Genomic DNA, 19,209 nt, shown 5'->3' on the forward strand with positions numbered 1-19,209 from the left:
ATAAACAAAATGTGGTTGGTATATCCACACAACGCAATGTTATTTAGCAAGTAAAAGGAAGTAATGATATATGCTACAACGTGGGTGAACCTCGAAAACATGCTAAGTGAAAGAAGTCAGACATAAAAGGCCATATATTGGATGATTCTATTTATATGAAATGTCTAGAATAGGCAAATCTAAAGAGACAGGAAGTGGATTAGTGGATTCCAGGGGCTTGGGGAGAGGCAATGAGGAGTGACTGCTGATCGGTACAGGGTTTCTCTGGGGGATGATGACATGTTCTGGAATTAGAAGAGATGCTGCACAACTTCGTGACCTTATTCAATTATATATTTTAAAATGGTGAATTTGACGGTATGTGAGTTGTATCTCAATTTAAAAATAGGATACATAATTCAACTTTTTGTCTCTATTACACTAGAGGCACTTTTCGTCTCAAGACCCATTTTAATTTTTTCCTGGTAATTTGGTTCCTGTAATAGAAACAAAAAATTTCCTAAAAGGATTTGAGTATAACTTGTGATGGGGATAATCAGGAGCTTTCAAAAGGCCCACATTTTTGGTGCAGTTAAAAAAAGAAAAGAATAGAAAACAGTTTCTGCCAATGGAAAGGTCATAAGTTTAAGGGCATGAAACAGATGTCTACATGAAGAGAAATGAACCCATGAACAAAGATTCATAAACATGAACCAACTAAATATGCGAAGTTTGAGAGTAAGTATGGGAAGAAAAGTGAGGGGAGTGAGCTCAGAGATATCTTTATCAGGGCAGGAAGAGCAGAAACCACATCCTGACGATTAATTACATGTCCTATGGAAACCGTAGAGGTACTTCATTTGAACTGTATAAAAAACCGTCACTTCAGCTACTACTTATTGAACTACAAAAACCCACAAATAAATTAGAGGTTGAAAGTTAAAATAGGAAGTCAGTAGTATTGAATTCTGAACCCAGTACAACTTCAGAAACTATGGCTGTACCAAACACAGTGGTGTTTTATGGATACAATACAGCTGGAGGTGAAAATGCCATATTCCAGAACTTCCAGAAAGGCGGGGACACAGCACCTTTAGCAGATGTGCTCACTCACACTCCTTTTGCTCCTTCCTGAGCAGGGCTTCAGTGTTATCTGTCTTCTGGGTCATAGAGTAACTGAGAGTGGGGCTGGCTCATTTCTGAGTTGAGCAGAGAGCTTTCAGGGACGTGACTGGGAGGTGACAGGGCCAGGGCAAGCGGTTTGGTATCCTGATTCCCAAAACAATGATTACCTACCACATTCCACCATTACTTTTTTTTTTTTTTTGTATCAAAGCATGACAAACATCTAGTGAAGGCATAATGTGCACTGATTTTAAGTTTATGGCTCAACTCTTTCTTTCTTTTTTTTTTTTTTTACATAAGTACTCAAGAGACACTTCCTCAATCAAGATATAGAGCATTTTGGGCACCCCATAAAGTTCCTTTGTGCCCCCCAATCACTATTCTTGTTTCTATGATCATCCATTACTTTTGCCTGTTCTTGAACTTCATAAAAATGGAATCATGCAGCATGCACTTTCTTGTGTCTAGCTTTTACTTAGCATAACGTCTGTGCAATTCATTCATGTTGTTGCATGTGCTATTAGGTTTTTGTTTGTTTGTTTTTATTGCTCTGCATCTTTTTTCCCCATCTTTTTTCTTGAGTCTATCCTTTTCTCTGAGATAAGTTACGAGGCTCCGTCTGGTTAGGAAATGTGGCAGTGAGTGCCAGAGGAAAAACTCTCTATGCCTGCAGGTAGGTGAACAAATTCCAGCTGTCCTAAAGCTCTGATCTACATTTCCAGGCTGAAACTATGGGCTCTGCACAATGAGAAGGGGACAGAAATCACTAGCAAGAGACAACGCAACATGGTGAATAACTCGAACCCAGATAACTGAGTCAGAGAGCATTGGCTCTGAGTCATCTGTGCTGAGCTATGTCACTCTTTGCCCACCTTTAGCCAAAACAGATGGCGGCTCAATCTAGTAAAAAGAAACCACTGGCCCTGAGTCCTTAGACAAGGTATTCATTGTCTCTGGGCTTCAGATTCCTCATCAATAAGACGAAGGGGTTAGATGGAGCTTCTAAGTTTCCCCCCCGAAAAAAGACAATGCAGGTCAATACTCACTTATTTCACACTGTTCCCCCTCAAGTCCTGGAGGGCAAATACACTTTCCAGGGTAGAAACACGTCCCTCCGTTAAAGCAGGTGGCTGAGCAGTTTGCTGTTAGAATGAAAACAGGGTATTGCATTAGACAGTAGCTTAAATCTAACAACAACATTTCATTAAGGCTAAATGATTCTTCTTAGGCATCTGCTACTTGCCCATTTACTTATTTAACAAAACAAGCCACTTTACACATACAGGACTTGTAAGCAATTGTTTGACCATTTGCAGATTCCAGCAACGTTAACAGGATACCACACACATTACACAGGGCCCACCTCTAGGGGTTTACTTCTTAGTGAAAAAAGGCATCATGTGTTTAAAAAAAAAAAAAAATTATCTTTTTTATTTTCTTATAAATATCTATGCTCTTAAAGGAGAAGAACTCTATGAACCCAAGAAAATATTTTTTAAGATGAGGGAAGAATAAAAGGAGAAAACTTTCTTTGGAGTAGATAAAAGGGAGAGAAGTCATAAGTACTGGGATCAGACAAAGGAGAAAGCAGCTTCTTTTCTGAATAAGAGGAACAGAGATGCATCTTATATAACAGGAATTTTTTAAAAAATAGACTTTTTTGACATTTGCAGGAAGGAGTAATTATATTCAGGAAAAGACAGACTGTTGCCCCTTGCGGGTCCCACAGGCAGGGACGTGGTGGCAGCATGAGCTGGAGGGGTGAAGAATGTGGGTATATTATTGTGGGAGTCCAATTAACTACATTTTCCAGGTAATAACCATACTGTTTGTGATTCATACTAAACCCTCTCTCTTAGAGTCAGCTTCTGAAATTTCACTGCTCACTGGCACCTAAAATAGAGGGAGGACAGAAATGGGGACGGGGGAGAGCAAATATCTAAAAATAGACAAGTTGGTTCATTCTGTAAAGGAGATGAAAATAAGAACTCGATTCTCAGCTATTCCAGTTTTATGGCCTATTTGTTCTTGTCCTATATAAAACAGGCCAGAGTTGGCTATAGATGAACGAAAGCTGGAATAAGCTTTCAGTAAGAAAATCAGAAAGGAAATCCAAAAGTTCTAAGTGTATGCTTTCTTTGTGGAAAAGAAGTCCAACTGGAATATTCTATGAATATCATGCTTCTTAAATGATAAAGCTTTTTGTTAAAATTCATAAGTACCTCTCAGCTTAAGGCCATGCTGTACTTGCTTTGGCAAAATCAAGCCTCCTGATGTAGAGGAGAGCAAAAGCATTGGGGTACAGAATTTAGGATTTAGGAGAATCAACTCTTGGACTTCCTCTTTGCTACTTGCTGCTAGTATTGTTAGGGCTGGACAGTTTTTTTTTTTTTTAATTGTGGAATGTTTCACGAATTTGCATGTCATCCTTATGCAGGGGCCATGCTAACCTTCTCTGTATCATTCCAATTTTAGTATATGTGCTGCTGAAGCGAGCACAAGGCGGTTGTTTTTGTGAGCGTGTCCTGTTTCTCCTGGGGATAATAAGAAGAGATGAGAAAACATCAGGACCTGTGTCCACTTGGCTGGAGCCCTCTGGGCACTATCCCTTACTAATGTGTAGAATGCAATGAACCTGGGAGTATAATCAAAAGTTACAGAATATGACAAAGCTGATTACTGAATTTGGCCACACCCTTAGTATTTGCATAATACTTTACCATCTGGACCAAGCTTCTCTACATTTCTGTTGTGCCATGATTCTTTTTTTTTTTTTTTTTTGGCGGTATGTGGGCCTCTCACTGTTGTGGTGTGGCCTCTCCCGTTGCAGAGCACAGGCTCTGGACACGCAGGCTCAATGGCCATGGCTCACGGGCCCAGCCGCTCCGCGGCATGTGGGATCTTCCTGGACCGGGGCATGAACCCATGTCCCCTGCATCAGCAGGTGGACTCTCAACCACTGCGCCACCAGGGAAGCCTGTGCCATGATTCTCGACTCAGAAAATGAGCCAGAGACACCAAGTAACTTTCACTGGGGCTGAGGGTTTGCTAGGCCAGTGTTTAACCACTCAACTGTTAAAGTTTGCAACAGATGTCCCAAGAGCCAATAAAAGTTAATCTTTAGTGTTTCTTCAAATATGTAGGGCTACGGTCTAGCTCCGTTCCAGTAATTAAACCATTTTTCAGAAGCTCTACACTCCCTCCTGGTTAATAAATGCATCTTTTTGTTGAGGGAGTAAAAAACATTAGTTTTTAATGTTCCCAGATCTCTGGGGAAACCAAGTGGAATTTCAACAGACTTTCCAAAAGAATAAAAAAAAGTTACTGGAGTCTAACAAGTAAGAAAATCTTTCATCTGAAAGGTAAAGTATTACAAATGTAGAAGAAACTGGAATACACATAGATCTTTTCCTTCAACAGGGACCATGCAGCATTTGTGACACCATAGCGTAAGAAAAACATTACAATTGACAGTCCACTGTGCAAATACACCAATAACAGCCTCATCTATGTGAGCAGGCCTCACAAATGGTCTTTCTAAACCTGATAATACATTCATTCTTCATCCAAATCTCTGAAGGATTTGCTCTATTTCCTAATAGTTTTGAGATAATATGAGTTTAATTCTGCTTTAAGAATTAACTTCTGCCCAGGTTTGAAGTAGCAGAGATGCTGAAGGCTACATTCAGACAAATGCAAAGAAGCTTCACAAGAAAGAGTTTTACTCACTGGCTATTATTATCAGTGTCATTAGTGCTTAATCTTTATGAACATAAAATTTTAAAATTATTTTCACTCCAATGCTATAGTTTTAGAAGATCACTTACAACTAAAAGGTAGAGATGCTCTCAGACATGATCTCATTTAGCATAGAGGTGGGGGAACCAGGGGTCAATGGCTTAATTTCCAGTTTAGAGTTGGGAAAAGCGTCGCCCACAGAGATGAGGTTCTCTGCCCAGAAGCAGTCACTGGTAGAGGAACTAAGATGTGAAACAGGTAGCCTGAGTGGCAACATGGTACAGTGGAGGGTGTGAATTTCGGCCAAGCTTCTCAAGCTCTATAAACCTCATTTTGCTTAGCTGAGATTGGGATGGATGATGCTTTACATATCTCAAAAGATTGTTGAGAGTAAAGTTAGGTAATTGTATGAAGGTACTTTGTATATCATAAAACAACAGACAACCATAAATGACCATTCTGACTCATATTAAGGGCTCTTTCCTTTAGCTTTTCCTTCTTTTTTAAAAAGCTGCTCAATCTTAACTGGTGCTATCTGCATTATCACTAAAGAGACACTTCTCTAAAATAACACATCATTTTATTTTGAGGCAAGTAGTTATTTAAAAGAAACAGTGCCCTACTCATGCAATTAGCATTTTGGACACAAGGATAATTTCATTAAATACATACACTTTAAGGATAATTTAATTTTTTTTCCATAAAAGATGTGAACTGGGCAGAATAGATAGGTGTCCTGTAAAGAGTGTGAATCGCTCAGTACTATTTTAGAGCCACATTTGAATCCACTTTTTGAGAGTAAAATCTGGCTATGATGCAGCATCATAGGAGGGAGGACCCTGATCTCTCAGGGATGTGATCTGTGAGCAGAGAATTAAATTCGGGGTCAGTGAACTTCTAGGTCAGGCAATTTGGAAGAGACTGTTTGATTTCAGTCTTTGAAACTCACCCATAAAACTAATTTGGGACATACCAAAACCCCAGTGGGGAAGGAGAAGTTAATTGTTCACAAAAATCCATGCTCCCCTCCCATAAAGTTGTCACTGGGAGATGGTTGTCCAACCAGAGATGACATTTCTCCTGCCTGCATCCAGGTAGGATCATGGAGCTAATTCCTATCCATGGAATAGGTGTTGATGTTTTGTAGGTCACTTCTGAGCTTTTGTTTTGTTTTGTTTTTTGTTTGTTTTTTAAGCAGCGCCTACTCCAGTCTTTCTTTCTCTGCTTATTGGCTGGATCTGGAGAGCTCCAGAGCTCTAGAACCACTGATGGAAGGCACCTGGGACCCTAAATCGCTGCATGGAGAAGAACTGCCCTGCCCACTGACCAAGTATTCCTGCCCTGGAGCATTCTGTGAGCAAATGTAAACTTGTACTGTGTTAAGCTACAATAAAATTTGGGGTTAAAGTTATAGCAGCCAACTGAGCCGGCGCGGCACAACTACTGAAGCCCGTGTGCGCCTAGAGCCCATGCTCCGCAACAAGACAAGCCACCGCAATGAGAAGCCTGTACACAGCAATGAAGAGAGCCCCCGCTCGCCACAACTAGAGAAAGCCTGTGCACAGCAATGAAGACACAATGCAGCAATAAATAAATTTACATTAAAAAACAACAACAACAAAAAAGTTATAGCAGCTGGTGAAGTGATACATCCTATTTACAGAGCTGTTATGAAGAGTGATGATATAGTAAATATACGTCTTTTAATCAAACATTTAAAAAGTAAAAAGAACCTTGTTCTTAGAAAGTTACCTTTATCACAATTGACTCCATAGAATCCAGGTGGACAGATGCAGAAACCGGGAGTAACACAAAGCCCGCCGTTCATGCATCGTGGTGTACAAAGGGCTAATGGGGAGAGAGAATTCTGATTAAGACCAAATAGGGTTTTGCGAGCAGGACCATTTTGGAAATGTCAATAATACAACAGGTCTGTATTTTCGAGCTTTGTAGTTGACATTAAAGTAGTCACTCTTTAGAGATACAAGTTTGCTATATTAAAAATTATTTTTATGCAGTAAATAAGGCTATTTTTCAACCAATTTCATAGAAGAGAATTAAAATTTGCCCAGAATCATTATTTTAACTAAGATGTGGTCTTCTTAAGACTGTAAATATTTTTTCTTGCCTTATTTCCTCAATCTTCCAATTTCAAAATCAGTGCAGATGAAGGTCAGGACAAGATGGCGGAGTAGGACCTTGACCTCACCTTCTCTCACGAGCACACCAGAATCACAACTAAGTGCTAAACAATCATCGATAAAAAGACTGGAACCTACCAAAAAAGATATTCTACATCCAGAGACATAAAGAAGAAACCACAACAAGACAGTAGTAAGAGCACACTGGTGATATAATCAAATCCCATAGCCCTCAGGTGCGTGACCCATAAACTGAAGAATAGTTATATTGCAGAAGTTCTCCCACAGGAGTGAGAGTTCTGAGTCCCACATCAGGCTCCCCAGCCTGGAGGTCTGACATTGGGAAGAGGAACCCCCAGAGCAGTTGGTTTTGAAGGCCAGCGGGGCTTGAATGCAGGAGCTCCACAGGACTGGGGGAAACAGACACTCCACTCTTGGAGGGTGCACACCAGGTCTTGTGTAACTGGGACCCAGGGCAAAAGTAATGACTTCATAGGAGCCTGGGCCAGACTCATCTAGTTTTGAAGGGTCTCCAGGGGTGGGGGGCAGCTGTGGCTCACTCCGGGGACAAGGACACTGGTGGCAGAGGTATCGGAGAGTATTCATTGGTATGAGCTCTCCTGGAGGCCGACACTTTGCCACCAAGACCTGGCCCCACCCAACGGCCTGTAGGCTCCAGTGCTGGGACACCTCAGGCCAAACAACAAACAGGGTAGGAACACAGCCCCATCCGTCAGCAGACAGGCTGCCTAAAGACTTCCTGAGCCCACAGCCACCTCTAGACGTACCCCTTAACATGGCCCTCCCCAACAGAGGGCCAAGACCCAGCTGCACTCACCAGTGAGCTTCCCACCAGGAAGCCTACACAAGCCTCTAGACCAGCCTCACCCACCAGGGGGCAGACACCAGAAGCAAGAATACTATGATCCAGCAGGCTGCAGAACTGAGTCCACAAACACAGGTCAGAATCTACCAGCTGGTCCCTGGCTCCTGGGCAATGAGAGGGGAGTGTACTTCTGGGACACACAGGACATCCCCTACAGAGGGCCACTTCTCCAAGGTCAAGAAACATAACTAACCTACCACATACATAAAAATTCAAATAGAAGTTTAGACAAAATGAGATGGCAGAAGAATATATTCCAGACAAAAGAACAAGATAAAACCCCAGAAGACCAACTAAGTGGAGATAGGCAATCTACCCAAGAAAGAGTTCAGAGTAATGATCATAAAGATGATCCAAGAACTCAGGAAAACAATGGATGCACAGAGCGAGAAGTTACAAGAGTTTTTAACAAAGAGTTCAAAAACACAAAAAACAACCACACAGTTGAAGAATACAATAATTGAAATGAAAAAATACACTAGAAAGAATCAACAGCAGAATGAATGAGGCAGAAGAATGTACAAGTAAGCTGGAAGACAGAGTGGTGGAAATCACTGCTGTGGAACAGAATAAAGAAAAAAGAATGAAAGGAAATGAGGACAGTTTAAGAGACCTCTGGGACAATACCAAATGCACCAGTATTTGCATTATATGGGTCCCAGAAGGAGAAAAGAGAGAGAAAAGGCCTGAGAAAATATTTGAAGAGATAATAGCTGAAAAATTCCCTAACATGGGAAAGGAAGCAGTCACCCAACTCCAGAAAGTGCAGAGAGAGCCATACAGGATTAAACCAAGGAGGAACACACCAAGACATCTACTAATCAAATTGACAAAAATTAAAGATAAAGATAAAATATTAAAAGCAACAAGGGAAAAGTGATAAGTAACAAAGAAGGGAAGCCCCATAAGGTTATCAACTGATTTTTCAGCAGAAATTCTGCAGGCCAGAAGAAAGTAGCATGGTATATTTAAAGTAATGAAAGGGAAAAACCTACAACCAAGAATACTCTACCTAGCAAGGCTCTCATTCAGATTTGATGGAGAAATTAAAAGCTTTACAGACAAGCAAAACCTAAAAGAATTCAGCAGCACCAAATCAGCTTTACAACAAATGCTAAAGGAACTTCTCTAGGTGGAAAAGAAAAGGCCACAACTAGAAATAAGAAAATTATGAAATGGGGAAGGTCAACAGTAAAGGCAAAATTACAGTACAGGGAGGAAATCATCTGCACACAAATATGATATCAAAACCAGCAGTCGCGAGAACAGGAGAGTACAAATGCAGGATATTAGAAATGCATTTGAATTAAGAGATCAGTAACTTAAAACAATTGTGTATATGTATAGACTGATAGAGCAAAACCTCATGGTAACTGCAAACCAAAAATCTATAATATATATACATACAAAAAAGAAAAAGGAATCCAAACACAACACTGAAGATAGTCATCAAATCACAAAAGAGAACAAAAGAGGAAAGGAAGAAAAAAGACCTACAAAAACAAATCCAAAACAGTTAACAAAATGGCAATAGGAACATACATATTGATAATTACCTTAAGTGTAAATAGATTAAATGCTCCAACCAAAAGACACAGACTGGCTAAATGGATACAAAAAGAAGACCTGTGTATATGCTGTCTATAAAAGACCCACTTCAGATCTAGAAACACATACAGACTGAAAGTGAGGAGATGGAAAAAGGTACTGCATGCAAATGGAAATCAAAAGAAAGCTGGAGTAGCAATACTCATATTAGACAAAATAGACTTTAAAATAAAGACTGTTGCAAGAGATAAAGAAGGACACTATATAATGAGCAAGGGATCAACCCAAGAAGAATATAATAACAATTGTAAATATATATGCACCCAACATAGGAGCACCTCAATAATAAGGCAAACGTTAACAGACATAAATGGAGAAATTGATAGTAACATAGTAATAGTGGGGGATTTTAACACCCCACTTACATCAATGGACAGATCATCCAGACAGAAAATCAATAAGGAAACACAGGTCTCAAATGACACATTAGACCAGATGGACTTAATTGATATTTATAAAGCATTCCATCTGAAAGCCTTAGAATACACATTCTTTTCAAGTACACATGAACATTCTCCAGGATAGATCACATACTGGGTCACAAATCAAGCCTCAGTAAATATAAGAAAATTGAAATCATATCAAGCATCTTTTCTGACCACAATGCATGAGATTAGAAATCAACTAAAAGAAGAAAACTGCAAAAAACACATGCTATTAAATAACCAATAGATCACTGAAAAAATCAAAGAGGAAATCAAAAAATACCTAGAGACAAATGAAAATGGAAACACGATGTTCCAAATGCTATGGGATGCAGCAAAAGCAGCTCTAAGAGTGAAGTTTATAATGATACAAGCTTACCGCAGGAAACAAGAAAAATCTCAAATAAACAACCTAACATTACACCTAAAGCAACTAGAGAAAGAAGAACAAATAAAACCCAAAGTTAGTAGAAGGAAAGAAATCATAAAGATCAGAGCAGAAATAATGAAATAGAGACAAAGAAAACAATAAAAAAGATCAATAAAACTAAAAGCTGGTTCTTTGAAAAGATGAATATAATTGATAAGCCTTTAGCCAGACTCATCAAGAAAAAAAGGGAGAGGGCCCAAATCAATAAAATTAGAAATGACAAAGGAGAAGTTACAACTGACACCGCAAATACAAAGGACCATAAGAGACTAAGCAACTATATACCAATAAAATGGACAACCTAGAAGACATGGACAAATTCTTAGAAAGGTACAATCTCCCAAGATTGAACCAAGAAGAAACAGAAAATATGAACAGACCAATTACCAGTACTGAAATTGAATCTGTGATGCAAAAGCTCCAAACAAACAAAAGTCCAGGACCAGATGGCTTCACAGGTGAATTCTAACAAACATTTAGAGAAGAGTTAACACCTATCCTTCTGAAGCTATTCCAAAAAATTACAGAGAAAGGATCACTCCAAAATTCATTCTATGTGTCCACCATCACCCTGATACCAAAACCAGACAAAGATACCACACGCACACAAAAAATTAGAGGCCAATATCACTGATGAACATAGACGCTAAAATCCTCAACAAAATACAAGCAAACTGAATCCAACGATACATTAAAAGGATCATACCCAGTGATCAAGTGGGATTTATCCCAGTCATGCAAGGATTTTTCAATATCTGCAAATCAATCTGTGTGATACACCACATCAACAAATTGAAGAATAACAATCACATGATCATCTCTGTAGATGCAGAAAAAGCTTTTGATAAAATTCAACATCCATTTATTATAAAAACTCTCCAGAAAGTGGGCACAGAAGGAACATACCTCAACATAATACAAGCCATATATGACAAATGCACAACTAACATCATACTCAACAGTGCAAAGCTGAAAGCATTTCCTCTAAGATCAGGAAGAAGACAAGGATGTGTATTCTTGCCACTTTTATTCAACATAGTTTTGGAAGTCCTAACCACAGCAATCAGAGAAGAAAAAGAAATAAAAGGGATCCAAATTGGAAAAGCAGTAGTAAAACTGTCACTGTTTGCGGATGACATGATGCTATATATAGAAAATCCTCAAGACGCTACCAGAAAGCTACTCAGCTCATCAGTGAATTCAGTAAATTTACAGGATACAAAATTCATACACAGAAATCCGTTGCATTTCTATACACTAACAATGAAAGATCAGAAAGAGAAATTAATGAAATTAAGGAAACAATCCTACTTACCATCGTATCAAAAGGAATGAAATACCTAGTAATTAACCTACCTAAGGAGGCAGAAGACCTGTACTCTGAAAACTATAAGATGCTGATGAAAGAAACTGAAGATGACCCAAACAGATGGAAAGATGTACTGTGTTCTTGGGTTGGAAGAATCAATATTGCTAAAACGACCATACTACCCAAGGCAATCTACAAATTCAATGTCATCCCTATCAAATCACGAATGGCATTTTTCACAGAGCTAGAGCAAAAATTTTAAAATATGTATGGAAACACAAAAGATCCCGAATAGCCAAAGCAATCTTGAGAAAGAAAAATGGAGCTGGAGGAATCAGGTTCCCTGACTTCAGACTATACTACAAACCTACAGTAATCAAAACAGTATGGTACTGGCACAAAAAACAGACACATAGATCAATGGAACAGGATGGAAAGCCCAGAAATAAATCCATGTACCTATGGTCAATTCATCTCTGACAAGGGAGGAAATACTATACAATGGAGAAAAGACTGTCTCTTCAATAAGTGGTGCTGGGAAAACTGGACAGCTACATGTAAAGGAATGAAATTAGAACATTCTCTAACACCATACACCAAAAACGCTCAAAATGTTATAAAGACCTAAATGTAAGACCAGATACTATAATACTCGTAGAGGAAGACATAGGCAGAACACTCTTTGAGATAAATTGCAGCAATATCTTTTTATATCCATCCCCTAGAGTAATGGAAATTAAAAAATAAATGGGACCTAATTAAACTTAAAAGCTTTTGCACAGCAAAGGAACCCATAAACAAGAAGAAAAGACAACCCTCAGAATGGGAGAAAATATTTTCAAACAAAGCAACTGACAAAGGATTAATCTCCAAAATATACAAGCAGCTCATGCAGCTCAATAACAAAAAAACAAACAACCCAATCAAAAAATGGGCAGAAGACCTAAATAGACATTTCTCCAAAGAAGACATACAGATGGCCAAGAGGCACATGAAAAGCTACTCAACATCACTAATTATTAGAGAAATGCAAATCAGAACTACAATGAGGTACCACCTCACGCTGGTCAGAATGGCCATCATCAAAAATTCTACAAATAATAAATGCCGGAGAGGGTGTGGAGAAAAAGGAACCCTCCTACACTGTTGGTGGGAATGTAAATTGCACCCAGTGTTCACTGCAGCACTGTTTACAATAGCCAAGACATGGAAGTAACTTAAATGTGCATCGACAGATGAATGGATAAAGAAGATGTGAGACGGATATATATATACACACACACACACACACACACAATGGAATATTAGCCATAAAAAGAATAAAATAATGCCATTTGCAGCAACATGGGTGGACCTAGGGATAATTATACTGAATGAAGTGAGCTAGACAGACAAATATCATATGATACCACTTATATTTGGAATCTAAAAAAAAGATACAAATGAACTTATATACAAAACAGAAAAAGACCCATAGGCATAGAAAGCAAGCTTATGGTTACCAAAGGAGAAAGGGAAGGTGGGGGAGGGATAAATTAGGAGGTTGGGATTAACAGGTACACACACTACTAGATAACCAAGGACCTACTGTATAGCACAGAGAACTATACTCAATATTTTGTAATAACCTATATGGGAAAAAATCTGAAAAAAAAAATATATATAACTGAATGACTTTGTTGTACACCTGAAACTAACAATGCTGTAAACCAACTATATTTCAATTAAGAAAATAAAATAAAGAAAAAAATCAATGCAGACAAGAAAAAAGTCTATTTTTTGAAGATGAAAAGTATTTTGCTTACTCTGGTCAAATAAGCTCAGTATATGTGAGCTTGTGGTTTAGACACCTTTGTGGTTAATAAACATTTTCATGTTCATCTCTTTTTTCATATAGCTTTCTTAGTAGTAATTTCACCGAAATATATATATTTACTACACAAATGATTTTCATCCTTTTGTTTTTTTTCCTAGAGCACCTTCATAACTCAGGTGTAGACTTAATTGTGAAACAAGCTACTTTTAATTGGAGTAGATACTTTCAAATCACTCATAATACTAGCTTTTTAAAACCAATTTTAGTGGAGGGAAAAAAACTCAAAACTTTCAAAACTTTCATAAGATTATGCTAAAGCATAGTATATATAATAGTGAATTGTGGAGGGGGGTGGAAGAGAGTGAAAGTGGCCACAAAGAATGTAGACATTGTGCCAGTTTTCTGCTCCTGTCACCACATATTGGATTTAACAGAAAACCACTCCTAGAAGAATACTTTCCAATAGCTTTTCTGTGGCTTTTTAAGACTGCACAAATCCTTATAATGTGACCAGAAAAATAATTTCAGGTGATGTGTTAAAAATACACGTGGGGCTCCTGTGTAACACCCATTTCATTAGGAAGCAAGCAGGGAAGCTGGCTGTCTCTGTTCTTACCTTTCTCACAGTGAGGTCCATAGAATCCATCAGGACACTGGCAGACCCGTCTTTCATTACAAAAGCCTCCATTTCGGCACCCTCCTGGGCACTCAGCTTCACCAAAGAGAAACAAGGTTTATACAGACAGCTTTCAAATCATGTTGAGTGAATTACAGGGGCATGAAGAGGCTAACGGTCACTTTTTCCCCAGCACACCAATTATCATAATTTATTGAATACCAGTACTTCCACTTCATTCTCTCTACACTGCCTGTACTTCACTAAGTCTTCATGAAAGTAAGATACTGCCTCTCAATCCTACTTCCAACAGTAGGGAGCTCGTGGAAGAAGGCAAAGCAAGCTTTATGTTCTGCCTTCCTCCCACCCATCAATCTACTGCACCTCCTTAAATTCACACTGAAACAGAATGATGGATATTGCCCTCAATATTCATTTTCAGAGTGGGGAATGACCTTTTGGTACATCTTTAGGGCACTGAAAGCCTCCAGAGCTTAAATTCTGTGTTGGAAGAGCTTGTATCAGGATGGGAAAGGAGACAGCATGGGAAAGCCTTCATGCTTAACTGGGAATCCGGGCTGTGACGGAGAGGTGCCTTTGCCTGGCAGAGATCACTGGCGTGATCTTTGGAAGTCAAAAGCACCAAGCTTTTGGCAGGGCGTATGGTTTGTAGTAGTTGCTGGTGATGACTGGAACCCTTGCTATGAGGGTGGGGACTCCCAAAGATTGTGTTGGAGGAGGGAAAGAAGAGAGGTGGAAGACAGGGCATTTTGAAGGGTACTGGAGTTCCTAAACTTATGAGTGCAGTCAAAGCAGAGAAAGTCTGTCTTAGTACTATTAGCTGACCCTGCGTTTACCCCTCCTCCCACTGGTGTGGTTTTAATTATACAAAATAATTATCTAGCTAGCTAGCTACAATGTTTGGCCCAAATCACACCTGGAAGCCTTATGAGCCTTCTCTGGAATCACCATCACTGATTACCTTGTTGACATGTTTTAAAGAAGATGGCATTCTGAGGTGTCTGCAGGATGGTGTTGCCTTCAGAATTCATTACAATCACATTCACTTCAAACGCTGCCACTCCATCTTGTTTGCCGAGACATGGAAAACCAACTTGAACAACTAAAGAAAAAGAAGGTATGGAGAAACAGTTTATCTAGTTGATCCCAGTTTTACAGAAATCTTGGTAAGAGAGACAAAGAACAAAGCAAAAATGTTCACATTTTGTTATCAGACATGCTTGTATCTCCACTAGAGTACGGACTGTATTTTGATTATCTGGGCATTCTCCACAGAACGTGTACATCATGCTGAGTGGAGAATTAATGACCCTCATTAATTTGTACCCTACTAATATGAAACTGGGGATATTTTGTTCATAGTCTGAACTTGTACCATCTTGGAAAAAAAAGATGGTAAAATGTTCTCTAAGAAGTAAAGGTGCAAATAGGTAGCATAGATTAATTAGGAGAAGAAACTTTGTGAACACCTTCACCGGCCTCCATATAATTCAAAAAGAGCTAAAAGTCAGCACTGCAGAATCTATTAAATAAAGCCCTATAAGCAACACCCCACTGGTTTACTTTTACTCTGTATGCTTGAAAGTGACAAAATATCTTCTTTGGAAATATTCTACAACTCAGACTAGACCCCAAACATTGGACTGAGTTAATAAATGTAATATTTTCTCAGGCTATTTGTTAATATTGAGAAGTGTCCATATCTTGGGGATCTAGAAGAGAGTTTGCTGTGATGAAGTAATCTCACAATAGACATATCTAATGGTTTAGGTTCCTAAAGAGGAGACACTTCTTTTTAGTGAAACTGATGGTCACTTGGGGTATGTAGGTGTAGACTAAGCAGAGAGTGGGAACTAATAGTGTTGCTGTACAGAGACGGCGAGGAGTTGTCCACAACTTCAGCTGTGAAATACCCACAAATCATTGGGTGGAAATTGGCTCAAGTCATTGGCTGAGAGGCCGATTTCATAAATTTCTGAAATCCACTGGATTATCCTAACATATCCACTGGAGAAGACTGATCTAGCTGATCCACTAGACTCCAGTTCTTCCTTATGAATAGAACAAATATTGCTAAGAGGTATACATATGAAATTCTGTTTCATTTTGTTTCTGTATGGCAGGTTACGGTTACTGCCAAGCTTGGGAAAATCGTACCATGCCAAGAAAAATCCTTTCCCTTCAGAGTTTTCATAAACCTTTCCCCTAGTTGTACAAGAAGAAGTGAGCTAGAAGTCAGTGTGCTCTTTTCCATAATGCACTGCACACCAGTTGGTCATACAATCTTCTTAACGTGCTTGGCAACCAGAAACCACTCTCAAGGCTTTGGCATTGTCAGTGTTCATTACTGTGCTCTTCTCCAAATAACACGGGTTTCCAGTTCTCCTGAATCTTGAGATCTGAGCATTGTAAATAATTAAATGATGGAAAAAACCCAGATATTTTAACAGAAATAAAAAGAGAGAAAAAAAACAAACTTGTTTCTGAAGTCCCAAAGTATAATTGTCCCCACTGAAAACCTTGGTTTAATGAAATTGTATATATGAAAACGCAAACTTACAAAATACAAAAATCCATAGTAGGGATTTCCATTTCAAAAGGAAGCAAAGGACTGTACAAGGAAAACCGCGTTGGATCTGTTATTGCGGGATAGTTGTGAAATATACATAGGATTTTTTCCTATGGCTGCATCCCGGATCTGGAAATTTTACTTGGGGACCAAGGGAATCTGAAAGGCTACATGGATAGAGATGATTTGCAAAAAGCAAGACTCCAGTTCTTGTCGTAGAGTTCACAGACTTCCTCACTTACTGGCCTTTTCTTTCCTTGTTTGTAACAAACGTCTTCCCTTTTTTTCTGCCCTCTCCTCTATCAGTCTCTACTTTTCTATCTCTGCCTCTTCTTTTTTCTCCCAGTTTGCTTTTTTTTCCCCTGCTCTGCACCTGGATTGTATCTTCACTGAACAATCGGGCACTTTGAGAACTAACTGGAGGCAGTCTTGTAGGGAAGAGCTGTATGGAATTATCTGCTTTTATGGTGAACTTGGCATTTGTGACTGGGTATCCTGTTCACGATATTAATTGCTAGCAAAAACAAGAAAAAGAGCACAGGAGTAAAACGTGGATTTTTCTGAATATGCATTGTGATGACCAGCAGTTACCTTACCGACTGATATCCAGAGGAAAATAATTTGGAAGATTCTTCTGTCCATGTGGAAGACAGGCTCTTGGTGCTCTAGCCAGGCATCAGGGCTGTGCCTTTGAGGTGGGAGAGCCAAGTTCAGGACACTGGTCCACAAGAGACCTCCCAGCTCCACGTAATATCAAACGGCGAAAATCTCCCAGCTCCACGTAATATCAAATGGTGAAAATCTCCCCGAGATCTCCATCTCAACACCAAGACCCAGCTCCACTCAACGACCAGCAAGCTACAGTGCTGGACAATCTATGCCAAACAACTAGCAAGACAGGAACACAACCCCATCCATTAGCAGAGAGGCTGCATAAAATCATAATAAGGCCACAGACACCCCAAAACACACCACCAGACGTGGACCTGCCCACCAGAAAGACAAGATCCAGCCTCATCCACCAGAACACAGGCACTAGTCCCCTCCAGCAGGAAGCCTACACAACCCACTGAACCAACCTTAGCCACTGGGGACAAACACCAAAAACAACGGGAACTACGAACCTGCAGCCGGCGAAAAGGAGACCCCAAACACAGTAAGTTAAGCAAAATGAGAAGACAGAGAAACACACAGCAGTTGAAAGAGCAAGATAAAAACCCACCACACCTAACAAAAGAAGAGGAAATAGGCAGTCTACCTCAAAAAGGATTCAGAATAATGATAGTAAAGATGAACCAAAATCTTGGAAATAGAATGGAGAAAATACAAGGAACATTTAACAAGGACTTAGAAGAACTAAAGAGCAAACAAACAGTGATAAACAGCACAATAAATGAAATTAAAAATTCTCTATGGGCTTCCCTGGTGGCGCAGTGGCTGAGAGTCTGCCTGCTGATGCAAGGGACACGGGTTTGTGCCCCGGTCCGGGAAGATCCCACATGCCGCGGAGCGGCTGGGTCCATGAGCCATGGCGGTTGAGCCTGCACGTCAAGAGCCTGTGCTCTGCAACGAGAGAGGCCACAACAATGAGAGGCCCACGTACCGCCAAAAAAAAAAAAAAAAAAAAAATCTCTAGAAGGGATCAATAGCAGAATAACTGAGGCAGAAAAACAGATAAGTGACCTGGAAGATAAAATAGTGGAAATAACTACTGCAGAGCAGAATAAAGAAAAAAGAATGAAAAGAATTGAGGACAGTCTCAGAGACCTCTGGGACAACATTAAACGCACCAACATTCGAATAATAGGAGTCCCAGAAGAAGAAGAGAAAAAGAAAGGGACTGAGAAAGTATTTGAAGACCTTATAGTTAAAAACTTCCCTAATATGGGAAAGGAAATAGTTAATCAAGTCGAGGAAGCACAGAGAGTCCCATACAGGATAAATCCAAGGAGAAACACGTCAAGACACATATTAATTAAACTATCAAAAATTAAATACAAAGAAAAAATAATAAAAGCAGCAAGGGAAAAACAACAAATAACACACAAGGGAAGCCCCATAAAGTTAACAGCTGATCTTTCAGCAGAAACTCTGCAAGCCAGAAGGGAGTGGCAGGACATATTTAAAGTGATGAAGCAGAAAAACCTACAAACAAGATTACCCTACCCAGCAGGGATCTCATTCAGATTTGATGGAGAAATTAAAAGCTTTACAGACAAGCAAAGCTAAGAGAATTCACCACCACCAAACCAGCTTTACAACAAATGCTAAAGGAACTTCTTTAGGCAGGAAACACAAGAGAAGGAAAAGACCTACAATAACAAACCCAAAACAATTAAGAAAATGGGAATAGGAACATACATATCGATAATTACCTTAAATGTAAATGGATTAAATGCTCCAACCAAAAGACACAGACTGGCTGAATGGACACAAAAACAAGACCCATATATGTGCTGTCTACAGTATACCCACTTCAGACCTAGGGACACATACAGGCTGAAAGTGAGGGGATGGAAAAAGATATTCCATGCAAATGGAAATCA

The 19,209-nt window shown here is 39.4% G+C and overlaps 1 protein-coding gene and 1 non-coding gene across 2 annotated transcripts in view; both read right to left on the minus strand.

The window, feature by feature from the left end:
- The window catches only part of WIF1 (WNT inhibitory factor 1), an 87,195-nt gene that overhangs the window by 8,229 nt on the left and 59,757 nt on the right, over window positions 1–19,209 (minus strand). Inside the window, exons 4-7 of the mRNA XM_029204656.1 lie at window positions 15,056–15,196; window positions 14,074–14,169; window positions 6,595–6,690; window positions 2,151–2,246 (exon numbers count right to left, since the gene is read on the minus strand). Of these exons, the coding sequence (XP_029060489.1) occupies window positions 2,151–2,246; window positions 6,595–6,690; window positions 14,074–14,169; window positions 15,056–15,196 (429 nt within the window). The remainder of the gene's footprint in view (window positions 1–2,150; window positions 2,247–6,594; window positions 6,691–14,073; window positions 14,170–15,055; window positions 15,197–19,209) is intronic.
- LOC114886310 lies at window positions 3,497–3,603 on the minus strand. The gene has a single exon (XR_003791315.1). It is a non-coding gene; the product is annotated as a U6 spliceosomal RNA (small nuclear RNA).

This window comes from Monodon monoceros, unplaced genomic scaffold (assembly GCF_005190385.1).
Source record: "Monodon monoceros isolate NGI ecotype Baffin Bay Population unplaced genomic scaffold, NGI_Narwhal_1 Super_Scaffold_6, whole genome shotgun sequence".
Taxonomy (NCBI): domain Eukaryota; kingdom Metazoa; phylum Chordata; class Mammalia; order Artiodactyla; family Monodontidae; genus Monodon; species Monodon monoceros.